Genomic DNA, 27663 nt, shown 5'->3' with positions numbered 1-27663 from the left:
ATTTTTTATATAGTGGTAGACTGCTTGGCCTGAGTGCTGGTAATTCACTCTTTAATATCTGTTGAATCCAAGTCCGGTAGTGTGTGAAGTGCTGTGACTGGAACTTAGTGCAGAAACTAGCTACAGCCAATGAGAGTGTTGTTTACCGCTGTGCTGTGAAGATGCTTGAAGATGAGGAAGAAGACACCGCAGACATTGCCTTTGGTGTAATACAATTATTTATTACATAAGACTAAGACAATATCTTATCAAGGTTTTCTAGGCCAGCCTTGGAGAGAGATGTGTTCCCAATTCGGATTTTCCCTCTCTCCCCCTTTCCCACTCTTGGGGACCTCTTTATAGGTTTGTGGTACACATCTGGAAACACTAAAGCATACATAGCCATACACAGTCGTAGGCGGGGTCTACCTAAAGTACATACATTAATGAAGAGTGTGAAGGGAATTAAAAGAGAATATAAAGACAATTCATATGCTGAAAATATACTTCAAGAGCACAATACACAAAGTGAGGCGTGAGCTGAGAGTGGAGTTACTGTATATATGCCAGTCAGCTCATCTCAGGCTCCACCTAGTGAAAAAACTTGATTCTGTGTTGATCCGTCTTGTAGTGTGCAAACTAAAACCACTTCATTTCACTCATAATAAAAAACATCAATGTTGGGTTCTTCGAAAACAATTTATAGTACATCTGCACATACGTTGATCAACTGTGAACTGATTTGTCAGTTGTATAAACTGTGTTTTAAAAATTACTATTCAATAATGTGTTGTTAAGGGGAAGTGCAACCCTTCTTCAGCCGTAGCCACATCAGCAGCTAGGCTATGTTATTTTCCTGCTCGCCTCCAGTGCCAGTTCCAACCTCATTCAAGCCTTCATTAGTGGCATCTGTCAGACTAACAAACACAAAAATAATGCATCAGTGGGCACCTGCAACAGGCTACTGGCAACTAATAAAAATCTGTAATGCATTAAATAATACAAAAATAAATTTTACATATTAATACCGATTACACGGAATATATGAGTAAAAATTATCATTTTATTAATACAAACTCTGCATGGATGCTGAACTGCATATACAGTCCATTCTATAACTGTGGGTATATTTTAAGTATAAAAAGATTGAACCATTTAAACCAGTAACAACAGTTAACAGTAACAAAGTCAACATTTTCCACAATTTGTGTGGAGTATATATTTGTGCTAACTTCAAGCTACATTCCACATGGCACATCTAAATACAGAAATGTATGGATTTTTAACACGTTATTGTTTATGAAAAAAAAAAAAAAACTAAATGAAAACTAATTAATAACTCAATTTGACTAACCGTTTTGATGAGTATTTAAAATGCAACTGATTTAGCCTCAACATTATTATTATTATTATTATTTTTTTTTTAATAAGGAGATAAGAGGTTGATGTTGATTGCTTTTTTGTGTTTTGGGTTGGTCTCTCAACTCTGACACAAGCTAGAACTGCGTTTTTTTTTTTTTCTAGTTTTTGTGTCTACTTGGGATATGCTGGAACCCTAGCCCAGTTAATCCTAATGCAGAAACTATTGTCAATTACTACGCAATTGTTTGTTTTATGATTATCTTGTGGAGTTCCACATGGTTCTATTGTAGGGCCTGTGAAACTGTGAAGAACTAAAGTGAAGAACTGAAGGGAATAACTGAAGTGTGGGCTTGCATACAGGGCCTTAACCCAAACAAATCCACTAAACACAAACAAATGTTATGGAAATTATAGGTGAAAATTTGCTAAAAACTTTTGCTAACATTTTTTTAAGGGTAATCTGGCATACCACCTTAAGATGCTTCACATTGGTGCACATTCCACAGTTTGAGAATCACTGGCCCAATCTACCTTGCACTAAAACCACTTTCATGCACACACCTCCTTCTCTGTGGCCTAAAATGACTGCTGTTTCATACTGAATGGCAAGGTTATTTGAGTTTCGTGCGCAAAACTTGGTGTTCAGCTATAAAGGTATTAAATATTTCTCCAGTAATAACTTTAGTATCATACCTCTTAGCTTTAGCTGCAGCTCCAGGTTCTTCTACTTCTTCAGTTTTTGTCTGTGTGGTAGTGCTCAGTGTGGCTTTCCCCTGGTATTCCCCGACGGACAGGTTCTGCAGAAGGTACCACTTACCAACTGACAAATTGCTTTTTCCCCAAACAGTTAGATCCAAGGAGCCGTTTTTATCCGAGACTTTGTACTTAGTCATTTCACATTCTTTCTTTGCCTTTGTCATTTTGGGTCCCTTCTCCAGTTGTTTCTTTATTTTTACAGTCACATGAACCTGTAACACAAAACCACATAGTTATAAAAGACTACAGGATTTAACTGTGTAAACTTTTGTTACATTGTAAGAACAGAGTTTTATACTGACTTGTTGACTGATGATGGGGTTTTTAAGAATGTCTCGAATTTTCTTGTGTTCAGCGTTGGTTTCTTGTTTCTTGGTGGCATCAATTGAAAAAGGTAATTTTTTCAAGGAGGAAAGCTTGGAATCCCACCCAGCTATAATGTCCTTTTCACCTGTACGCTGGCGCGTGATGTTTTCCAGTTTTACTGGAGTTCTAAAAATAGAAAATGAACCAAACATTAACATTATTATGCAGGAAAACATACCACTTAGCATGTTTCCATCGAATTTATAACTAATGCAATAGATAATTACGACTGACTATTGATCCACATATATCCACATCTTTTTAACTGATACTTTACACATGAAATTTGTTTATTTAATGAACTGTGTTGATTTAATACTGGCAAAATGTAGCCTATTTATGTAACTTCTACACTTGCCTTTGTATATAAGCATATTTTCTTAACACTTTTTTAAACATACCGTTTTTTCTCAGCTGAAACGTACTCCTGGTAATCTTGATTCTTGAAAACCACAAGTTTGGAACAGGTTTTTGCCTCTTGGAACAGAGCAGTGAAGTATTTGTTTTTTTTGACCGAAAGCATTATTTTAGATACATTGTGGATGTAGCCTTTTACACACTTTTTACTAGGCTTGGCGCCTGTCAAGTAAAAACAAAACCATTAAGAAATATAATCATTAATATGCACATTTAATTAATGCAATTATGCATAGAAGTATTTTAAACATCCATATACATGTAGGTCCAGAAATATTTGAACAGTGACACAAATGCAGATATGCAATTTGAGTGTAGACTTTCAAGATTAATTCATGGGATTGAACAACATTACCCTATTACTGTAAGCGTTTAGAAAGTACTCAGGCTCAAATGTATTTGGACAAATAAATTTTACCATAAATAAAAGGTTATTTCTTTAATACTTTGTTGAGAATCATTTGCAGACAGTGACTACCTGAAGACCAAAACCCATGAACATCAGCAACCTCTAGGTTTCCTCCTTCACGATTCTTTGCCAAGCCTTTACTGCAGCATCTTAAGTTGCTGCTGGTTTTTGAATCTTTCTGCCTTCAGTTTTGTCTTAAGCGAGTGAAAAGTGGTTCAGATCTGCTGATTGACTCGACCACTGCAGAATATTCCACGTCTTTACCTAAAAAAACTCCTGAATTGCTATCGCAGTATATTTTGGGTCATTGTTCATGTGTACTGTTCAGTGCCACCCAACCTTGCTGCATTTAGTTGAATCTGAGCAGAAAGTAAAGCCCCGTAATTAATTATTCTGCTTCTGTCTTCTGTAAACACATCTTTAATAAATACTAGTGACCCAGTGCCAATGAAAGCCATGCACGCCCATAAAACCACCCCCATATTTACCCTTCTCCATACTTTCTTCTTTCCATCATTCTGGTACAGGATGATCTTAGTTTTACCTGTTCCAGAACCGGGCTGCCTTCTTAAGTGTTTCTTAGCAATCTGGTCTTTTTGTTGATGATTTGCAGCTTGTGGTGAACCCTCTTTATTCGCTTTCATGAACTCTTCTCACTATGGTAGACTAAGATAATGATAAAGCTGCTTCCTGGAGAGTGTTTTTCACTTGAATAAGTGTTGTAAAGGGATTTTTAATCACCATGAAAAAGGATTCTGTAATCATCACCCACTGCTGTCTTCTGTGAACGTCCAGGACTTTTTGAGTTCCCGAGCTCACCACTACTGTGCTCTTTCTGCCAAATGTACCAAATTGTTGATTTGGCTCAGATGTGTTTTTTTTGGCTCTGTTTCTATTCCACTTCTTCCACTTCTTTAACCACATGTTGTTTACAACTACAGCTTACATATGCAAATGCCACACCTGAAATCAGTTCCAGACCTTTTACCTGCCTAGCTAATGATGGATTAATGAGGAGATAACCCATCAAGACCATAAAATAGCTTTTGAGATCATTATCCATTACTTTTGTGTCCTCTGAAATAAGGAGGCTTTGTAGAAATATAGTTGTAACTTTTTTTTTGGTTGTAACTCCTAAATATTGAATTAAAGCATTTCATTAAACATTTCATTTGTTTAATTTCAAATCCAGTGTGATGGCATTCCAAAATCCTAAAGATTGTGTCACTGTCTAAATATTTGTAACTGACTGTATACCACATAAAGCAACACAAACTAACCCAAAATGTACAACACATTTAAATTATTTGAAGTATGCAGAAACAAAGAACAAAACAGAATTCAAGAAAGTGATCCTCAGTCCACAATATTAATGTCTTCTCACCTGATTTTTTAAATTAGCTATTTATCAAGTTGCTAAATAGTTAGATTCTGTTGGTATATAATAAATAATAAGTGAGTATAATTATGAAAATAATCTCAATATCAGAAGAGTCTTCTGACCTGTTTTAGGCTGTGTTGTCTTTTTGGTCAGCGTTTTGGGTTTTTCTGTATGAACAAAAAGAACAGATAACAAAAACAAGCATGGTGACATACAAATCTGTGGAGTACTGAGAGCCTACATTTTTTAAGCACTTTATTCTTGGTACTCTTGGTTCTCTTAAGTAATTATTAAAATTACTGACCTGTTTTAGGCTTTACTGTCCTTTTAGGTGTATTGGGTTTGTCTGTATGAACAACAAAAAAACAGGTATTAAGAATGAGCATGCTAACATTATCTTTGAGTGGTGAAGATTTTTGAATTACAAAGACAACATCTGAATAAGAGCTTGGGCTGACCTGCTTTAGGCTGACCTGCTTTAGGCTGACCTGCTTTAGGCTGACCTGCTTTAGGCTGACCTGCCTTTTTGGCCGACACTTTAGGTTTGCCTGTATAAGCAAGGGAACACAGATTATACTGCCATTGCAAATATCTGATAAAATGTACTGTGCAGATTTTTTAATTGGAAAAAAGCCATTAAAAGGTCAGGGGTGCGTTTCCCATGAACTACTGATCTAGTGATTTAAGAACAATGTAACTTTAAAAACACCAATTTTGTGCGTAGCACATTCTGTGAAAGCATGTGAAAGTAGTTCTTAGTGATTTGCAAGAGGACAGAATTATCTTTACAGGTTTAAGTAAAGTTAAATTTAAAGTTAAAGTTAAATTAAATCTCTACAGGGTGAGATTTAATTTGAGTAACTTTAGATTTATTAGGAATAGTTTAACTACAGGGGCAGCAAAATTGTACGTGAATGCTATGATTCTACCACTTCCTACCAAGGCTGCTTCTTAAGCACAGAAGTTATTACGGACTACATACATTTTTGTGTTAATACTGTTATTACAAAACGGACAATAAAAATCTATCCCAACAATAAAACATATATTCCGAAAGAGGTGAAAGACTGCATCAATAAGAAAAAGAAGGCATTCGTGACTATTGATCGCTTACAATTAAGGATTGTGCAAAAGGAACTGAATCAGAGACTTAAAGATTCAAGGGAACACCATCGGGAGAATATGGAAAAAAAAACTCCAGACTATGAATTCCAAGAAACTCTGGGACTTTATAAGAACAGTTACCAACATGAACTCTAACAAAAAAAACACTACAAGTTGTAGATGAACTGGCTTAAGAAAATGAGATGAATGGTTTTTATAAACGCTTTGATCTTCATGATTTCTCTTTAGGAAGTGCTACACTGATTGACAGTGTTGCTTTTGGAGATGCCGATAGGCTAGAGATTCATTTTAAGTCTGTCAATAAGATATTTAGGCGAGTCAATGCTAATAATGCTACTGGCCCAGATGGCATCTCAGCTTTTTTATTAAGAACATGTGCAAATGAACTCACATCTGCTTGAGGGCCTATTTTTGCGCACACTGTACCAGCACTATGGAAAAAGGCAATAATAATACCTGTTCCAAAGAAATCTTGCCCCCAGAGTAACAACAACTTTAGACCTATTGCGTTAACATCAATTGTAATGAAGTGTATGGAGAGGCTTGTAATGAGTAGGCTAGAGGTGGAAGTAGGTACACAACTGGATCCATACCAATTTGCGTATAAACATCAAAGAGTCACTGATGATGCATGTAATAGTGTAGTCCATTTAGTATCTATATAAATAAATACTATATTGGCAGTGCTGAATCTATATTTGTGGATCGATTGAGCGCGATGTTTCAGGGGAGGAGTCAACAAAGACGTTCTTTAACCTCGTTCGTTAATTTTCATTTTGCGAAGCTCTTTGTGAAACACTCGCAGATCTGGCTCGTTCTTTACTCACGTCATTTCTTTTATTCGTTCGTTATTCGCTAAGATTAATTGGGAAACCCACCTCTGGTCTTTTAAATCTTAAATGGTTTAGCGCCGCTAGTGTTAAAAGAATATGTGTGTAAAGTCTGTATTATTCCACTAAGGAAAAGTGTTTTTGGCCAGAATGTTTTTTTCTTTCCGTGGTTCACATGATTGGAATTCTCTTCCATCTGAAGTAAAAGGGTTAACAGCTGTTAGTTTGTTCTGCAGAAGTTTGAAAGCTTGGTTATTGAGAACACAGATTTGTCAGCATAATCACTGACTTTGTTTTATGCCTAATTTTATGTAACTCCTGTGTTTTTAGTTAATTACGTCGTGCTGTTTAAGATGGTTTCCTTTATAACATCAACCTGCCCAGGGACAGCAGATGAAAATTAGCCATCTGGCTAAATCTGGCACATTTACATTATGAAATAATAATGTTGATTAATGTGTATTGTCCCTGTTAATAAATCAAAATCAAATAAATAAATCAAAGTATTACATAACTTATGAAGGTTTTCGGGAAATGCTCGTAATTTTACAAATGTTCTTAAGTATAAATAAGAAGTACTTTTTAAGAAACGCACCCAATTCTTAACCAACTGCAGAATTAGACATTTTTTTAAAGATTAAATGATCCTCTTCTTTTTTTCTGAATACAAAAAACAGATATATTATACATAAAATGTTTACTTTAACATAAACATTTTTGGTTTTACACATAAACTCTCATTATTCAGTTTTGATAACATGACAGAAGCATAAAATGCTAAATACAAACATATGCAATACAAGTCAAGAAGAAAACCTCATGCAGTGTTTTTCTTTTTCTTTTTTTTATCTACAAAAAAAAAAAACAGAAATCCCATGTCTGTTATTCATAAAGGAATTATAAAACAGGCTATAACCTGGATTCGCCTTTATTTTATTTGCTTTAGTGGATTACCTTTTTTTTTAACAAGATTGGAAGCATTAAAACACAACAACATCAAATGTTCTATATTGTGTTAAGATAGAATGTGTGTCTGATCTTGAATAACCTCTCCTCCCTTTACTGTAGCTGTTGCTAAACAGGCAACAACATGTTCACATTAGAAGACTGGAAGACTTTGTGACGTTTGGAAGTGCTCCACAAACACTTCACTTACTACAGCATCACAGAAGCATAACATCTAATAAAATATTTGTTTTTGTGCTGCCTTTTTTGGTCGGGGCTTTGAGTTTGTCTATATTAAAAATATCAGGTATTAACAATTACCATGATAAAATTAAATGTGATTTTAAAAAATGGTGCCGATTTGTTTCTCTGTAGAGCTGAAATTTAACTGCAAGTGGAATTGCAGGGCTTAATATCAGACTTTTCTGTAATATATACTGTGTATGAAGTTTTTTTCGTCGTAAGCCACAGAAAACAATGTTAAATTGTATTGCACAACACCATTTTTAGTTTTCACTGTCCATACACTTTTAACTTCACATTAAGTAAAAAAAACCGAATCATTGTTTGGGCCATTTATCATGAAATTTTTACACAATGTCAAAGCCAGATTCACATTAGGAATTATTAGTAATTATTAGTCAGTGTTTCTTTGGATTTGGTTTCGGCCAAAAAGATAAAACCACATTATTAATTTCATAATATAATATAATAAAAAATATTTAAAAAATTATAATAATAACATAATAATATGAAACAATATGAAATATGAAACAATAAATATGAAACAATAAATACATTTTTTTTTGTGCTCTCTGTGTGTTTTCTATTGGAAATGTGAACTCCTATAAACTGTTCATTAAACCAATCTTTGTTTGAAAGAAAGTACAAAGAGTTTCTTACCTGGTTCAGCCTTTTTCCTCTTTTTTGGTGCAGTATCATTTCCAGCACCTTTAAAAAACATTAGAAACACATTGAGGTCAGATTAGCTGTCAGACTAAAGATGCCCTAGTCCTTTTATTCAGCATGACTGTTCAAACACAAACACTGAACACATTTTTAAAAAAAGAAAAATGCACTCTGACCTTTATTATCCTTCTCTTCTTTTTCTGTTGACATTTCTCCTTGAAAATAGAGAAAGAGAAGTCATTCAAATGTGACAAAACATGTTCCACATAGAGAATATGTTCGATTTATTAAGTTAGTTACGTTTCCCAAATTCTAGTTTTGCTTTATTGATAATTACTTTATTGACATATCGTAAAATATGTGGACATGACCTCAATAGTTTTAGATGACCTTGCCCTAAGCAGGAGAGTTTATTAGTGTGAACTACTATATATGTAATAATCTTATTAATATTGCAATATCTTTATATTCTTAAGAATTAAAGGGGTGTAATTGCATTATTATGACTAGTAACATATTATATCAGTCAAGGATGAATTGGCTTGTTGTTTCTCCAGGACAACTCCCAGTTGTAATGGGCAGTGCTGGGCAATGGAAGAGGAAATATAAGTGGCGTTAGGTGCCAAAACTCCAATTCCCAGAATCCCCAGCTGTGATCAGAGGCAACCAGCCACACCTGTGCTCTCTATATATATATAGAGCACAGGAATTTTACGCATAACCCAGATGCATGACAATTGACCCTGAACAATGGAAACATGTTAGTTTCATAATGAGTGTAACAAGGAGAAATTATCCAAAAAGTGCACTGGAGGGATTACAAACAGCATGTGATACTAAAGCAAGATACAGAAATAAAGTATACATTAAAATAAAGTAGACATTTTCTAACCTGCTTTACGCTTTGCTGCCTTTTTGGCTGGTGCTTTGATTTTGTCTGTACAAAGAAAGAAAACAGATAATAAAGATGAGCTTGCTGACATTACAAATCTCAGATGAAAATATACAAAGCAGATTTATAAACAATGGACAATTTGAAACTGCAACAGGCCTATAATGACTGCAGAACTGAAACTGAACAGCTTAATGTGAGAAACAACAATATACAAAAATAAAAGCACATATTGGAGAAAAATTGTGTATGCTTTTACTTTAAACAGCCTTCAAAAATGTTAATTACAAAAAGCCTTCTTAAAATGAAACACTGAAGAGTTATCTGTTGCAATTTTCAGTGGTTGTTGGTAACAAAGCAAATGAAAATGAAATTGGTTGATGTACTTAAGTCGTTTATTTTTCATCCTACTACAGTAGGTACCACAAGTTGATCATTTTGGCTAATGTGCGCATAAGAACAACAACAATATTAAAACAAATGAAGTATGAACCAGTACATCAGTATCAACTTTGTTAAATTTGTTTTGAGCCCCTGGACATATTAACCAGTATGCTACCCAGTGCAAGCAGGGTTAAGCATCTGTGCCTGACTAAGATAGAATATTGTATATTTACCACCACTGTCAACTAGTTAGAGCTCTCTCTACAACTCTGAATGACCTTGTTTAGACCAGAACCACTGAATTTTGCAGCTTTTAAAACAATATGTACATGCTTGACGTTGACACACCTTCAATCTGTCTTATCCACTTCCTGAGCATGGGTCTGGATTCATTTACTTCATCTTTTGCCAGCAAGCGCAGAAATTTGTTGCAGGTGGGGTCGCCCTTGCTGAGAATCTTGTCCACGAGTTCTGTGATTTGCTTAGTAAGATCTGTGATGTTTTTAATTGTGTTGTATTCGTCCATAGATAGAATTTCATCTTGGTCAACATACTGTAAAAACATCTCATCTCCACGTAGCCATCTGATAAGTTTCACTTTGTTAGACTTTATGATCTCCATATGTCCCTGACATAAAATAAAGACAAAAGAGTCATTGTCTGTCTGACTGTTTTAAAGCTATTGTAGATTACAACGTAATCGTACATCTGTTGAGGCTATCAAAAACATTGCAAACAGTGCATATTACTTAATTAGCTTTATAATATTAAAATGACTGTTTATGTCTGTCTGTACTTACCCAACACAGCGTATTCCACTCAGTAGCACACTTTTCTTACCTGAACTCCAGGAAGACTGCCTTTACTTTCGTTTTCTCTTAAACAAAGCTTAACCTGTGGTTGGCCACTCCCGAGACGGGAAGAGATGGTGGGTGATATTATTATACAGATTATACACTATAATGTGAAAAAAAAAAGTTCATGATGATTTTTTTTAAGTTTGTCTACTTAATTTAGCACGACATACTGTCCCAATTTTGTTGTTGGTCACTTAAGTGCTAAATAAACATAATAAACATAATAAACAAAATATTGTGGGCTTTTGCTGTTTTATTTCATGTATTGCATTTGTTTAAATCTTAAATGTGCGTTCTGTATAAATCCTTAAAATGATATATAAATATAAATATATAAAATGATATCTGCAACTCTTTTGAGGCATTTATTTTCCTACACATTCTTCAGTATTTTTTATCAATTAAGTTGCGCAAGAACACTATTACAGATACTACTGAAATAATTATCAACTTAAATAATAGACAAACTGAAGTATATGCATATAAGTGAATGAATTCATTAATTCATACATTTAAATATAATTATATATTCAAATACTTAATTATTATATTAATATATCATTATAAACACATATAACTAAAAATATATTTTCCAGACTGCTCAGCACGTTGATCCACCACCTACCCTAACTATAACATAAATAATCGTATGGAAAAAACAATTGGAAACTTTAAATTTGGAAATTGTATAAACTTATCAGGAATATAACACTTGAAAATAAAAGATTTTATCATACATAGAGATAAAAATGTTATGTCCATGTGGAAAAGTATATATAGGAGAGACATTTTTTTTCTTAAAAGTTAATTTCCTGAAGGTTTGAAATAAGGATTTTACAATTAAAGAGGTTCTTTAAGGAATATCTTATGTTTATCTGCGTGTGCAGGGTGGTGGGTTGATTACCTCTTAAGAATTTCAAGCTTAAAACATGAAATATCTTGTGTTTAAACCCAATGAAATAAAAGTACATGTATAAAAACACTGTTCATTTTTGTGTATATTTTGCAGTTTTCTGGTTTAGGGTTAAATACTCATTCAGTAGCAGAACAGTGTAGTCCCTTAAATGTTATATAAACACAACACTGAATAACACGACAGATAAATTCAAATTTTTTATTCAGATTCATTTAAATCATGCTTATCAAAACAAATGTTATCACAAAGCAGCTTTACAGAGATTCAGGAACCAATCCAAAGGTAACAGCAGGAGAAAACTCCCTCACGGCAAGGGGAAAAATCCTGTTTTCATGGGTTTTATGAGCTGGAAGTCCAAATTATGTGACAAGAAACAAATAAATACATGAAAATGTTTAAAATGTGGGCCAAGTTTAACTCTTGGAATGGAATTATGGAAATAAATCAACTTTTCCATGATATTCAAATTTTTTGGAATGAATGTGTATACAGATTTTTTTAATAAAAAACAAACAAACTGGTCTCTTCGTCTGAATATTGTACTTTAACATGTAAAAAAAAGGCACTTTTGGATCTTCTTAAGATTAGTCCACATTTTCTGCAGCACACCAAAGGAAGAAAGAGAGAGAGAGATTTATTATTAATATTATTTAATGAGAAAAACAGTAAATGTAGTGTGGCATGAGGAGGCGGGGGAGTTGTGGGTCCGCCCCACGCCAGAGCGCAAAGCCATGCCTGTCTCAGCTGGCCCGCATGAGGGCTGATTGAGCCGCCAACTGAGACAGGCATATATACTCAGCCTCCGCCATCATTTAAGGAAGACTTTCACTGGGGAGCTGAGGGCTGAGGCTGCGCGGACCTTTAGAACTAAACTAAAGACCATTCTACAGACTCTAGAGCCCCACTGGGCCGTAGTATGTTTATTTGAGTTTGTTTTGGGTGTGGTGGAGGGCGTTTGAAGCTAATAAAGGTATGGTTTGAGTTCATTTACTCCCCGTGTCTGTGTTCTCTGTGAGCTTCCTCCTTCCGGGTCACAGTGGTCACGCCCCTAACCCCAGGGGCCTACCACAGTAGATATACAGTAAATCTGTTATAGATTCATACATACTAATTGTAATATACTGAACAGTCTAGTGCACTTTAGTGCACTTTCAATTGTTTAATTAAAACGTAAATAAGGATTCTTTAAAAAAGAGGAAACATTATTGTTAGATTTATTTAGGATGATGTACAGATCTATTGATAATTTCACTGAAGAAAACTGTTGAACATCAGGCCTATTTATAAATAATTAATACCTATTATGTGTCCTTTAGCAAATCGTAAGTCTGAATGCGAGGAGAAAATCTGTTATGTTACACTGTGTTTGTATATCTTTAATTCACATTTATGTATTGTTTCAACAATGCTTCAAAAACACATTTATTAACTTTTATTAAGGGATGAAGTCATCTTAAATAATCATCTTCATCAATATCATCAAATAATCAAATTACTGTGTGATCCAAGACCAGGCTGCATGGATCTTACTGTCCAGATAATGGGATTTTTCACGCAAATGTTCACAGGTGTCTACAACTTGTATGTGTTCAAGATCCATGAGAAACAAAGAGTTAATGATACGTACGTACCGTTGGTCATCAGTCCTTATTTGTTGCTGCTGTTCATATTTGCAGTTAAAGTCATGTTTGTTCCTTCTGTTTCGTTTATTAGAGGAACATTTACAGTGCTGCCGCCACTTACATTGATATTAACAGCCAAACCTGCTGACAGATAACATTATTACATTACAAACTATACTATAGTAACATTCTTATCTTCACATCTATGATTCGGACTCAGATAAAAATGATAACTTAAAAATCCCTTTCCCAATATTAGGCACTCATCCTCTGTGTAAACACACCACTAATCAGGTGATATTATCAAATCAAAATATATGTTTATATTTAAAAACCATTAAATAATTAGATGACAACTTGAACCAGCGAGTCAGACATGTGCATGTATAAATATCATGCAGTTAACAAGATTCAGATTGATCTAAAAAGAATCACAAAGACCGACCAACTAAGACTGTGTTGGTCTTTTCATCAGGGTTGAGTTTGATATATAATAATAATAATAAGAAGAAGAAGAAGAAGAAGAAGAAGAAGAAGAAGAAGAAGAAGAAACTATTTAGTATTATTAGTATTAGTATTATTAGTATTATTATATTATTTTTATTTATTACTTAATCAAGACCAAATGGCAAGAAAGGGCAACAATGTCCTCACTTCCGTTAAAAGTTAAATACTTCAAAGTGTGAGTCACAGAGTGGGTCAATCACAATAACAATCTTACTTGACAATATATTGTCCCAGAAATAACTGGGGTGGGTTTCCCGAAAACGATCAACCTTAGCGAATTACGAATAAACTAACAAATGACGTGAGTAAAGAACGAGACAGTTCTGCGAGTGTTTCCTAAAGAGCTTCGCAAAGCGAAAATTAACAAAGGAGGGTAAAGAACGTCTTTGTTGACTCCTCCCCCGAAACAGCGCACTCAATCGATCCACAAATATCGATTCAACACTGCCAATATGCAGTATTTATTCACTATTAGACCATAAAAACGTAGAAATGTGTTGTAATCATCAACATTATACATACTCTGAAATCTAAATAACAAAAGGATGTACTTTGGCATTAATAATAGATATTATTCTAATATTAGTATTAGTAATATTGATAGCAATATTAATTTATTATTATTATAATTATTAATAATATAAAAATAATATAATAATACATATACGTATGTTCCTGTGTATATATATACATTTTAAACCAACAGGAATATGTTTTATACTTGTAATATGTTTTATATCCAGCTCATCCTAAATCACCATCTCAGTTGGGTTTAGGTCAGGGGATTGTTAAGGCCATGCACCTTTTTGTTTACTAGATAATTCCATCGTCAATTAATCGTTTCCATGGTGTTAATATTAATCGACAATGATTTTTTTTTTAAAATAAAAACATTGAATGAGACGTGTCCAACTTTTGACTGGTACTTATATATTTGCGAGCTGATACACCCCGGAGTTTGCCCAGATGAACGGCCACAATGTTGGTTAGAAGCACCTGATTAAGGAATATTATTAAATATTACCTGCACATTCACCGATACCCTTTACAATACGTGTAGGTGTGATTAAAGACACCGCAGGCGTCCCCTGCACCGGACCTACAGTACCAGGGATTTTCCCAATAGCATGGAAATATATAGTGTTGTGCTGTAATTCCCGGGCTGGTGGGAAGTGTATATAAGTGTGTGTATGGCACAGTAACAGCCTGATTACAGAATCCACGGACGTGGTGACTTTGCAGCTTTGCTTAGACCATGAGCATCATCTGCAGGAATTGACTGATTGCATTTCTTGCAGCATTAATGTCAAGAACTCTACCATCGCTAATCTGGATTTTAATAATTTATTTGTGGGTTTAATTGGTCAATTCCAATATGCCCAGTTAGACTACAAGCCACAGACAAATTTGGCATTATAATATAATATAATATAATAATATTAATTATTATATAATATAATAATATTAATAATTATATAATATTAAAATTTATTATAATTAATAGTAATATAATATAATTGCTTCAACTGCGGAAATTATCATTTTTCTCCCTCAAAATTGGCGGTCCCTGGTGTTTAAGGTGCTGAACTGCAAGTCGAGGTCCCTTAAAGAAGCTCTTTAAGAATAACGACTGGGTCAGGGCACTCGTTAATCTGCGAGCGAGTTTATGTAGTACTTTAGTTACGCACGGGTTTGGGAAACACACTTTAATTAACGATCAATCTTAAGTACGAGTTAACGAATTTCTTAGCGTTATAAAGCTTTCGGGAAACCAACCCCTGAATGATAATATTATTTTAAGACCATTCTATGTCAGTGATGTGATTTTAATACAATAGCATTAGATGCACAAAGGAATGCAGACAGATGTGTCAAATCTGAAAAGGCTAGATATCAGTATTCAGCTTTTAACTGCAGGGAAATATTGCAACCCTTAAACTAGATTTTAAAAATACGTACTGCATGTTCAAGTGGACTAGACAATAAATAAAACAATCGCTTTTCTCAGATTTGTCCTACCTGATTTACCTTTAGCTGCCTTTTTGGCTGGACCTTTGTTTTTGCCTGTATGAACAAAATAAATCAGAAAGGCAATGTTAATATACAAATAAACTAAAGGATGATTAGAGGAAGGATCTGGAATGGGATGATTAGAGGAAGAGGATGTTTAAATAAAGGCTCACGAATGGGATAGTGATGTGAAATGAAAGGAATAGATTTGAAAATATATATTTTTTTAATAAATAAAAGAAAGATATTCTTACCCGCTTTACGCTTTGCTGCCTTTTTGGCCGGTGCTTTTGGTTTCTCTGTGTGAAGAAAGAATACAGATAATAAAGATAAGCATGCTGACATTACAATTATCTGATGAAAATATACTATGAAAATATTTAAAGCACAATAGATAATTTAAAATAGGGAACGGACACTCAGTCTTTCCTGGATACTGCTTTGGACCAAATCATGATTATAATCACATGTTGACATCACCTGTGTGAAATTAGCAACATGTTTTACCTAATATTTTGGAATGTGTTACAAATATTAAATATTATATGTTTTACCCAATACATAAATAAGCAAGTCTAATATTTTTAATATTATATCTAATATTAATAGTACCATTTGTTTGATGTGTAGTTTGTAGTTTTATGTATATACTTTAACTATCTAATAAAATCCCATGATGTTTTAGTTCAGAAATATAGAAAATTCCACATACTGCACACCACTTAATCTAGATTATCTTTTAAATGTATTCGTGATTAATGGGATATTTCGGGCTTCAGTTGGTGAATTTGCAAGAATTTAATAGCATCATACCGCTGTGTGATGTAGCATTTTCAGCAATTTAATTCCATTTACTAACACTGTCAACATTTCTGAGCCTCTGGAGCTTTCTCTGCAACCATGGATGACTTTGTTTATATTGTAACCATATAATTATGCAGCCATTAAGAATTACTGTGTAGTTAAAGTGTTTATATAAAGTATTTCCCCTTTAAGTATATGTACTCAAGGTTGGTGTGAACCTACTAGGAAAACAGAGATATTTAATTTAGATAATTCAAGGTATAAAAATGTACCTGGAATTTCCACCATTGTTATCCATTCCCGGAGCTCAGGTCTGGATTCATTCACATCATCTTTTGCCAGCAAGCGCAGAAATTTGTTGCAGGTGGTGTCGCCCTTGCTGAGAATCATGTCCACGAGTTCTGTGATTCGCTCACGAGGATCTTTGATGTTTTTAATTGTGTCGTATTCGTCCATAGTTAGAATTTTATCTTGGTCAACATACTGTAAAAACATCACATCTCCACGTAGCCATTTGATAAGTTCCACTTTTTTAGACTTTATGATCTCCATATGTCCCTGACATAAAATTAAGACAAAAGTGTAATACTGTTTCATAAAGCATGTAGGAAAACATGTAGCTGGCTATCAGTTTTAAATTCTTACTTACCCAACACAGCGTATTCCAAACAGTAGCACACCGTTTCTCACCTGAACTCCAGGAAGACTGCTTTTACTTTTGTTTTCTCTTAAACAAAACTTAACCTGTGGTAACCCACACCTGAGGAAGTAACAGAGGTTGCGTAATAGCAACTCACAGATATTAACACAGTACTTGCTCCCTTATAACATTTATGCAGCTCTATTATTCAGCTTCCACATACAACTTAGCTAACACACACACACACATATATATATATATATAACCTAGCTAACTTAGCTAGCTAACTAACACATAACCTAGCTATTTAGCTAGCTAACAAAACACACACACATATGACCTAGATAACTTAACTAGCTAACTAACACACATAAGCTAACTATTTTAGCTAGCTAACTAATGCACACACATATAACCTATCTAACTTAGCTAACGCTAGCTAACACACACACTGTATATGATCCATACTATCAAATAAATTCAAAATCAAAACCATTTCACATTTGGGCAAAATATTTTTTATTGTGTCTTGGATAAAAATGTTCATTTTACATGATATTTTCATGTGAGAAGGACCAAATAAACATTACAGCCACTTTCCAGAAGGATGAGTACGAACATAATGCATTTTGTATACATAAAAATACTAATTAAACCCTCCAAACCCTCCACCACCAAAACCAAACTCCCATTTAAAAACATGAATTTAAACACTTTTATACCATCAAAGGTGTGAAAAATATTTGCATCTATTACTCTGTAGGTAGTAAGTTGAAGTATCAACTTAAGCTTTTTATTCATTAAGTAAAAGTGTAAAAGTACTGGATTTAAAACTACTTCAAGTGTAAAAGTAAAAGCAATCACTAGCAGTAATTCACTCTGGATCTGGATGAAGAGATTAGTCAAAAAACATCTGAAATGAAATAGGAGTATCAAGGCTATTTCTAAATTGTAAGAAGTAGAAAGTTCAGAAAATAAAGGAACGTAATAAAGAAATTGTACTTCCTTACATGACACCTCTGCATGCAAATGTGTAACCCCTTAGATTCCCAACACCCATAAAACAAATAATAGAAGGTTTTTTTTATAAGCAAAAGTCAAAAAAAGTAAATCAAAAACAAAAAACAACAGCAATTATTAAATTACATGCCTTTTGATAATCAGGGTTCATACAAATTTTAAGGCCCATTTTCAAGTTTTTCCAGCACCTTTCATTGTGGAAAATTAACAGTGATATCTCAAAACTGTGATTCAGCGATACTTCATTGTAAAGTAAATGTAATTAGAATTTCAAGCATTTTCAAGCACTTTCTCCAAAATTCCAGCACTTTTCAGGCCTGGAAAACCGAACGTTAAAATTCAAGCATTTTTCAGGATTTTAAGCACCCGTACGAACCCTGTATAATGAAATGTATTTCATCTAAATATTGGACTCATCTAAAATGTCTTCAGCTTCTCCAGCTTATCTGCAGCACATCAAAGAAAGAAAGAGAGGAATATTGGGGGGGGGAGAAATAGAACAGTATTAATATATAATTAGAAAAACAGTAACTGTAGATATACAGTACATCTTGGTTAAAATCATTTAAGAAATTAGGACTATTTAAAGAATTTAGACATTGGATTATTTTCTTGTATATAAAAGGTGACAATTGAGTCGGGCTGGCTGCCTGTGTCATTCGGGACTGATTTAAAAATTATTTTACTGGTTTATAAGTCTCTGAGTGGTTTTGCACCTACATACATTTCAGACTGTCTAACAGATTATGTTCCAAATCGTTCATTAAGAACGTTCATCAAGAGCTGCTTTACTGAATATTCCCAGAATGAAGCCCAAAAATCTGGAACTTGTTACCAATTAATATTTGTCAGGCAGCAAGTCTTACTAGTTTAAAATAACAGCTAAAACCTTTTTTTTTTAGCTTAGCTTTCTATTAGCTTCTTTCCTGTTCTTTGTTTATATGTATATGTTTTATTTGATTGACTTTGTTGTTCTTATTTTTATTCTGTTATTTGTTTAATATTACTTATTGGTTTACATTTTTCTGTTTTAATTTTATTGTAAAACACTTTGAGCTGCCTTTATATGTATAACTGATGCTATATAAATAAATAATAATTATTATTATTATTACTCTGGAAATTATTATCAAATATTTAAAAACCACGAAGGAACAGATATGCTATTAGATAGTAGACAAAAAAATGGCTTTTTTTTTTTTACATGTGTCTAAAACCTTTACACATGACCCTGTATATGTTCAGGATCAATCAGTAACAGATGAGTTAATGATTACGAATAAAAGGTTAATATGCAGTCTTCATTCTTTACCTTTCAGTACGTACTGTTGGTCATCAGTCCTCATTTGTTGCTGCTGTTCATATTTGCAGTTAAAGTCATGCTTCTTGCTTCTGTTTCGTTTATTAGAGGAACATTTACAGTGCTGCCGCCACTTACATTGATATTAACAGCCAAACCTGCTGATAGATAACGTTAGTTATTACATCATATTCCAGCAACATTATGTATATTGCAGAAATTAGATTGCTGAGAGCAGGACTGGTCCGGGGACTAAAATCAGATCTGGTTTTCTATCTAGACCATGCTCACCACAATCACAGCAACTTCATAGTGAAAACTCCCAGCTTCCCACTATAGCCCCCATGTATACATATTGACATGTCATAACAACTGCATTCTAGAGCAAGTAACTAAATGATCATACATATACCTTCAATTGGTTAAGTTGGGCTAACCCCATCTTGTCTTATAAATAACAAAAGTAAATATAAATTTGTATTTTAAATTTGTATTTTACAAGCATTGCCTACAGACATTAAATGGTCAATCCTCCACCCAAACAGTGCACAGTACATCAGATCTAAAAAAGATTTATAATCATGAATAGTTTACATAACTTCTTATTTTTATTCAGGGGCCCAATTATACACCTTCTGCAAGGCATGTCGCAATGCTTATTGCTATCTTACACCCTACAGTCTATTTTAATGCCTTGCGCCCGCGTTGTTTGAATTGAAACGGTGAATATATCCAAACTGGTGGTCTAGAAATGAGGTGTGTTTAGGTAAATGTATGGTGTATTGCTATATTGGGAATGGAAAACACAGGTGCTTTAGTGACTGAATAACAACCTAGAAAGTTGTAACAGGTCAGGCGTTCATTGCCGTCTTGGCGGTGAACTGTCATCACAGGCACAGGCCCAATGTGCATACACCCTGCTTGTTCCACACTCATAAACATGCAGCAAGTGTTTACTGAAACAGCTGGTAAATTTTAAGTAGTGCACTAAGTAGCAAAATGTGGCATCCTCTACAGTCTCTAGTCATGCAGTGAACTGGGAAGAAAAAAAAAAAAAAAAAAAAAAAAAACGCCACATTTGAGCAAATTTAATTTCAAAGTAATGGGGGTTATGTGATGGATCAAGAAAGCACCAGAAAGGGAATGCGGAAATGAAGGCTGAGTATTTTGATAGTCGAAGGACCAGAAATAGTTTGACTAAATGAAGGGAAATGGGGAATAATGAGAATCAAACCAAAGCATTAATATTTTTAATATTGTTTAAAGGGTATTTTTTTACTGTACTGTTATTACTGTTATTTTCATAACTTTGGAATTAACTTAAATTGAACATTGAGTGAGAAAATGCAGTAGGCAGTAAAACCAAGTATTATATGAGCAAGAAAACATGCATTAATAGGATGAATTATGTCTGATTGATATAATATATTGCATAAGTCAAACAGTGTTTCACACTGAAGGAGATATCTTTACACAAATAAAGCAATTTTAGAATTAAAACGGTAGTTTTATAAATAAAAGAGGACAGGGCATTGGTACCTGTTGTTTCATTTGTCGATGCCACCTTTCTTTTCTTTGCCTGCTCTCCTCCAGCATAGGTTTGAACCTCTTTGACACCTTTGTTTCCAGGATCTGTAAAACTAACACACACACACAAACAAACACACACACACAAACACACACACACAAACAAACACACAGACACACACACAGACACACACACACGCACTCACTTTTTATTAACTGTTTGCAGATTTGAACAGAAAATAAGAACTAACTACCACTTTCTACAGTTTTATAACTGCTAATAGATTAAACACAAAAACAAAAACAATATTTAATGCAAAATTCAAGTATAAATCAAGAGTAAAATACTATAAGGTCCATTCATTCTTAACTACAGCCCTGATGAATCGTCTACATCCACATTTAAACTTAATTGTAATTATATTATTAGTTTGATCAATTGTGGTACTTCTGGAGAAATTATATGTATATGTATATGTATATACTATACAAATTACAGTACAGTGCACAAAACCATGTCAGTGAGTTTATGTGAGAAATCGCTGGCATCTTCATGAGTTAAATACTGTCTCAGTGCTTATCATACCTCCCAGCAGCTTTGGCTTCTGCTACTTCTTTAATTATTGTCTGTGGGGTAGTGGTCAGCGTGGCTTTTCCACAGAATTCCCTGACAGACACGTTACTCAGGTGGTACCACTTGCCAACGGACAAATTCTTCCTTTTTCTCCAAACAGTAAGGTCCAAGTCGCCACTTTTATCCGAGACTGTGTACACAGTCTTGGGAAGTGTTTGGTTTGCCCTTGTTACTTCTTTTCCTTTCTTCTGTATTTTCATTATCTTTACTGCTACATGAACCTGTAAAACAAGACCATGTGTTTCATAATTTTTCAGCTGCTAAATATCGACTGTCCACATATCATTACTTTTGAAAAAACTAAACAATTTTGTATGTCTAATAAAAGGTTTCTGTCAAATACACAAAGGCAAACTTCATGGACACGCCCACACACAGCGTGTCAAGAGAGAGCAGGGTGGAGTTGAAGAAAAGTGCTAGTGGATACATACTGTAAATGGACTCAGCCAGGAGGATCCATGGTGCTATAAACAGAGTCTGCTGCCAGGGTTAGCGCAGGTTATCTGTGATGCTAACTGTTTTTCTGAGCTGGATTACTTGCTAATAATGGGTGAGAGTTTGATATGCTGACAAGTTTGGATGTTGGTTAGGTTTGTTATGAAACCAAGAAGACTAGAATATGCCCAAAGTGCAGGCACTGGATTCAGTGAATGGATTTTTCCCGTGGTATATCCAAAATATCAAATTATTAATACAAAATACAAATTAGTTAACATTTTGTAATAAAATTCACCAGCTACACAATTTAACTGTGTAAACACGACTTTTGATACATTGTAAGAACAGAGTTTTATACTGACTCGTTGATTGATGATGGGGTTTTTAAGAATGTCTCGAATTTTCTTGTGTTCAGCGTTGGTTTCTTGTTTCTTGGTGGCATCAAATGAAAAAGGTAATTTTTTCAAGGAGGAAAGCTTGGAATCCCACCCAGCCTTAATGTCTGTTTCACCTGTACGCTGGTGCTCATACTCGATGTTTTCCAGTTTTACTGGAATTCTAAAAATAGAAAATGAACCAAATATTAGCAAGAAATTATTAAGCAGGAAAACATAACACTTTTTTTTTACTAATTACTAATGCAGTAGATAGTTATGACTGACTAACTAGTTAGGGTCACATTGATCCACATATACTGCCTGGCCAAAAAAAGTTTCCACCTGGATTTAAGTAAGTAAATGATGTGGGGTTGGTTGATGCTGCAGTTGGTCTGCAGGTTTAGGTTTATCAACAGTATGTGCTGAAAGAATGAGGTCAGCTGACTACCTGAATATACTGAATATAGACCAGGTTATTCCATCAATAGATTATTTTTTTCTTCCCTAATGATGAACACGACCATATTCCAAGATGACGATGCCAGGATTCATCGGGCTGGAGAAGAGAGCATGGAGGTTCAGGGAGAATGAGATCATCATTTTCACACATGAATTGAGAGAGAGTTCACCACAGAGTCCAGATCTTAACCTCATTGAGAATCTTTGGGATGTGCTGAATGGAGAAGTGCTGCTTTGAGCAGTGGTCAGACTCTACCATCATCAATGCTGCTGCAAGATCTTGGTGAAAAATAGATGCAAAACTGGACTGGAATAAATCTTGTGACATTCACAAATTTCACAGTGAATGTGTGCTGCAATCAAAACTACAGGCGGTCCAACCAAATGTTAAAATTTGTGACATTTTTTTTTTGGTGACTTTTTTTGGCCAGGTAGTATATTTTACTCTTTTCTGATACTTTTTTTGCTGGCTCGGTCTTTGCGGTGGAAGCTTTTTTTTTCTTTAAGTGCCATCCTTTTCTGAAAATTGTTATAATTGCAGTTGGCAGTGGAATATTTTGTAGTGAAAAAAAAATCACGGCAGTCTGCACATCTAGGTGATAGGTTTTATTTAACACGGTCACATTTTCTGTGTAGCAACACACTCTATATAAATTTTATGTCAGCTTATTGTCTAACGACGTTGTAAACATACCGATTTTTCTCAGCTGCAACATACTCTTGATGATGCTCCTCTTTGAAAACCAAAAGTTTGGAACAGGTTTTTGCCTTTTGGAACAGAGCTGTGAAGTATTTGTTTTTTTTGGCCGAAAGCATTATTTTAGATACATTGTGGATGTAGCCTTTTACACACTTTTTACTAGGCTTGTCATGCTGAGTCACACCTGTCAAGTAAAAACAAAACCATTAAGAAATATAATCATTAATATGCACATTTAATGAATGCAATTATGCATAGAAGCATATTAGACATTCCATGCATAAGATGACAATCAAACATACAGTACAGTAAAGTTTAGGCACATCTTCTCATTTAATGTTATTATTTTTCCTACATTGTAAATGAATACTGAAGTTACCCAGACTATGAAGGGACACATAATGAATCATGTAGAAACTTAAAAGTGTTAAACAAACAAAAATACTCTGTGGAGCAAATAGGTAATCTTATCTGGGGAGCTGTTTACTTGCAGTTTCTGAGCCTTGTACCTCTGATGAACTTATCCTGTGCAACAGAGGGAACTCTCGCTCTTCCTTTTCTGGGACGGTCCTGATAAGATCCAGTTTCATCATAATGTTTTTGATGGTCTTTGCAACTGCACTTGAGGAAACTTTTAAATTTGTCAAAATGTTTCGAATTGACTGACCTTTACTTCTTAAAGTATTTTTTTTTCTTTGCTTAGTTGAGTAGTTCTTGCTTCTCATAATCTGGATTAGAACATTACTCAAATATTCACTATTCACTGTATACCTGTAACTCTACCTCTTCACTACTTTACTTTAACTGATGCTCGCAAACACTTTACTAAGAGACAAGAAATTCAAGTAATTAACTCTTGATGAGTTCAGCACAGCTGTTAACTGAAAGCCTGAATTCCAGGTGACTCTACTTCATAAAGCTGACTGAGAAAATCCAGACAAGATGTGCAAAACTGTAATCTAAGTAAGAGATGCTACTTTTCTCATAGTTTGGATGACTTAAGTTTTAATCTACAATGCAGAACATTGTCATAAAATAAGAAAATAAGAAAAACTGGTACTGGTATACTAAACAATATCAAAAATAAACTCAAAATATACAACACATAGACATAAATACTAATTTACATGCAAGTAGGCAGGATCAAAGCAGAATAATACAGGATTCAATCACATAATTCTCAATAATTAGCTATTAATCAAGTTATCAATATATAGATTCAGCAAGTTAATATAATAAATTATAAGTTATTGTAATTATGAGAATAATTCTGACCTGTTTTAGGCGTTGTTGTATTTTTGGTCAGTGTTTTGGGTTTGCCTGTATGAACAAAGGGAACAGATAATATAAATGAGCATGGCGATGCACTCAGAACCTACACATTTTACTCACCATGGTATAAAATGAATAACAAAAAATATATATTTTCTAGAATAAAAAGAAAAGTCTTCTAACCTGTTTTAGGCTTTGCTGCCTTTTTGGTCGGCACTTCAGGTTTGTCTGAAGGAACAAAAAATGCAGGTATTAGAAATTAGCATGCAGATATTACGTCTCATAAAATTCGGCTGTGAAGATTTTTTAATTAAAAAGACAACAATTATTGAATAAGAGATTTAAGCTTTTTTGGCCAACATATTCAAGATGTATCTACTGCCATTGCAAATCTCTGACAAAATTTACAGTGCAGAAATTTTATTTAGTCACAGCTTGTTGGAAAAGAGCTCTTAAAAGTTCAGTTCTTGGGCAACTGCAGATCTAGACACTTTTTAAAAAATGAAATAATCCTCTTTATATTATCTTCATACAAAGCAATATTAAATGTTTATGCGGACATAAAATCATACAATTCACACAGCAAATACTAATATGTAAGTGTGTAAGTCATGCTTTAGTATTGGCTGTGCTCTCTGTATGGTTTCCAGTGTACCTCACCACCTCAAAGTAAATGTTCTGTGATCCCCATTTCTCTTTTCCTTAAAGGAATTATAAAAAAAGGTTCTAACCTGGATTAACCTTCATTAACCTTTAACCGTTATTCGTTTTAGTGGATTAACGTTTTTTTTTTACACCTTTTAAAGCTCACCTTCCGTCGTTTTTTCTTTCATTTTAAAATGTCTAGTTGTGGTCTCTAGTATGAATGAATGACATGTGAGCCGTTTTTGTAAAAAAAAAAGTGCTCAGGTGTCTCTGTATAGCTCTTTTTTAATGGACTGTTTTAGGGGTGTGTCCAAAATGACCGGATTCCAGCTTTGCTCATGAATATTCATACATGCAAACAGCATGCAAATATCTCTCCTCTGATTGGCTAGGAGCACTGCGACGCCCCTCCACCGCTCTGCCGCTCACTGCCTCCCACCTCCTAACTGATGAGCGGTGATGTTGCGTCGCTTCAGCTCCGCCTCTGGGAGTTTCTCGAGCCAAGGTGGGCTGGTCTGTGAGTTTCTGCCTACGTAGGCAGAAAGATAATTCAAAATTCACCCGTTTTTCGGAGGGGGGGAGGGGGGATTTCTTTGCTTAGCTCCTGCAGACAATGGGGGCTGCAAAACAGTTTAATGTGCAGGTGTACACATTCAACTCGGAGAGACCTACTGTATTCCACAAAAAACAAGAAAAATTGGATTTTCGCGGAAGGTGAGCTTTAAACAAATACTGAAAGCTTTAAATCGCAACAACATCAAATGTTCTATATTGTGTTAAGATAGAATGTGTGTCTGATCCTGAATAACCTCTCCTCCCTTTATTGTGGATGTTGCTGCTTCGAATAAAGAAAACAGTCAGTTAAAACAGGCTACAACATGTTCACATTAGAAGACTGGAAGACTTTGTGACGTTTGAAAGTGCTCCACAAACATTTCACTTACTACAGCATAAGAAACATAACATCTTATAAAATATAAGTTTTTCTGTAAGAAAAAAAGAAGAGTCATCTGACCTGCTTTACGCTTTGCTGCCTTTTTGGCTGGTGCTTTGGGTTTGTCTATATAATAAAAAAAAACAGCAAACAATAAACATGCTGATATTAAATCTGATAATATTGAATAAGCAGGAAAAAGGCAACGCTTATTGAATTTGAGCTCTGTAGGAAATACATTTTCTAAAACGTCTTTCTCAGCTGAGAAAACAATGTTAAATTGTTTTGCACAACACTAACAATGTTTGATTTCACTGTCCACACACTTACATCTGCCACAAGGGCAAGATGATGACAAACCAGCATAAAAGCATATATTAGTAACACACATTAATTTATTAAAATTTACTCTGCAAATGTTTTTTTATATCTAAAATGTTTCACGAAATACATTTCAGCAAATTTAATTACTTAGAAATCCCATACTAACTAAGGTGTTTCATGTCCTCTTTAAACCCACCTTTTTGTGGAAATGAAATTAAAAAAGAATTCTAACCTGGATCAACCATTCTTCCAGTTTTGGGTGGAGTATCATTCCCAACACCTTTAAGAAACATTAGAAACACACTGATGTCAGATGGCTGTATTGTATTATTTAGAGAGACGATTGTGTTCAGAAAGAAAGACAGAAAGAAAGAAAGAAAGAAAGAAAGAAAGAAAGAAAGAAAGAAAGAAAGAAAGAAAGCAGTGCATTCTGACCTTGATTTTCCTTCTCCTCTTCACCTGTGGATGTCTCCCCTTGATCACAGAAGTCAATTAAACATTGATAAACATGTTAAGATTATCATTTATTATTCTAAACCAAGAGTCAATTATGTTTTCCAACTTCTAGGTCTATCACAATAATTACAATATTGATTTTTCGTAAAATATTTCACCTAATCATTTAGAGAGTTACAGAAAACAGAAAGCTTGTCCCAAAATGGTTGTGTGAAGGAATGTTAAGTTAAAAAACAGATGTGGCCACCTTCTTCCATTGTCTGAATGACCTTTTGTCTGCCAACCATAAAGTGATACAAACATCCCCTACGGTCATGACTGACTGACTGACTGACTGACTGACTGACTGACTGACTGACTGACAGACTGACAGACAGACAGACAGACAGACAGACAGACAGACAGACAGACAGATACTTTATTGATCCCGAAGGAAATTTAGCAAGAGTATCAACCTCCCCTATGT

At 34.3% G+C, this 27663-nt stretch overlaps 2 protein-coding genes and 1 long non-coding RNA gene across 3 annotated transcripts in view; all 3 read right to left on the bottom strand.

Annotated features, from left to right (window-relative positions):
- Window positions 1–672: 672 nt before the first annotated feature.
- LOC111194871 (uncharacterized) lies at window positions 673–10377 on the bottom strand. The gene is made up of 6 exons (XM_049485118.1): window positions 10104–10377; window positions 9372–9416; window positions 2865–3042; window positions 2400–2589; window positions 2035–2309; window positions 673–896 (listed from the first exon to the last, which is right to left on the bottom strand). Exons 1-6 carry the CDS (start codon window positions 10375–10377, stop codon window positions 818–820), a joined length of 1041 nt encoding a protein of 346 aa, XP_049341075.1. The 3' UTR covers window positions 673–817.
- A 5543-nt stretch (window positions 10378–15920) lies between these two features.
- LOC125804924 (uncharacterized) lies at window positions 15921–17340 on the bottom strand. The gene is made up of 3 exons (XR_007441149.1): window positions 17121–17340; window positions 16744–17029; window positions 15921–15966 (listed from the first exon to the last, which is right to left on the bottom strand). It is a non-coding gene; the product is annotated as an uncharacterized LOC125804924 (long non-coding RNA).
- Window positions 17341–17606: 266 nt separating this feature from the next.
- LOC103023016 (uncharacterized) overlaps window positions 17607–27663 on the bottom strand; it is a 29166-nt gene continuing 19109 nt past the window's right edge. Inside the window, exons 4-14 of the mRNA XM_022680067.2 lie at window positions 27177–27215; window positions 26974–27021; window positions 26499–26543; window positions 25022–25066; window positions 24842–24886; window positions 23561–23750; window positions 22393–22588; window positions 21545–21813; window positions 20971–21071; window positions 19444–19592; window positions 17607–18577 (exon numbers count right to left, since the gene is read on the bottom strand). Coding sequence (XP_022535788.2) covers window positions 19474–19592; window positions 20971–21071; window positions 21545–21813; window positions 22393–22588; window positions 23561–23750; window positions 24842–24886; window positions 25022–25066; window positions 26499–26543; window positions 26974–27021; window positions 27177–27215 — 1097 coding nt within the window. The 3' untranslated portion in view covers window positions 17607–18577; window positions 19444–19473. The remainder of the gene's footprint in view (window positions 18578–19443; window positions 19593–20970; window positions 21072–21544; window positions 21814–22392; window positions 22589–23560; window positions 23751–24841; window positions 24887–25021; window positions 25067–26498; window positions 26544–26973; window positions 27022–27176; window positions 27216–27663) is intronic.

The sequence above is a fragment of the Astyanax mexicanus genome, chromosome 11 (assembly GCF_023375975.1).
Source record: "Astyanax mexicanus isolate ESR-SI-001 chromosome 11, AstMex3_surface, whole genome shotgun sequence".
In the NCBI taxonomy this organism is placed as follows: domain Eukaryota; kingdom Metazoa; phylum Chordata; class Actinopteri; order Characiformes; family Acestrorhamphidae; genus Astyanax; species Astyanax mexicanus.
The sequence above is the reverse complement of the archived record's forward strand: the minus strand, read 5'-3'. Positions and strand labels throughout refer to the sequence as shown.

Excerpts from the sequence above, each read along its gene's own strand:
- LOC111194871 (XM_049485118.1), bottom strand. The coding sequence starts at position 10,377 with ATGGAGATCATAAAGTCTAACAAAGTGAAACTTATCAGATGGCTACGT. Across the intron at positions 9,417-10,103 it reads GTGGATAAGACAGATTGAAG|ACAAAATCAAAGCACCAGCC; the intron begins GTGTGTCAACGT and ends TTCTTTGTACAG. Across the intron at positions 3,043-9,371 it reads GGCAGCAAAGCGTAAAGCAG|GCGCCAAGCCTAGTAAAAAG; the intron begins GTTAGAAAATGT and ends TTTACTTGACAG.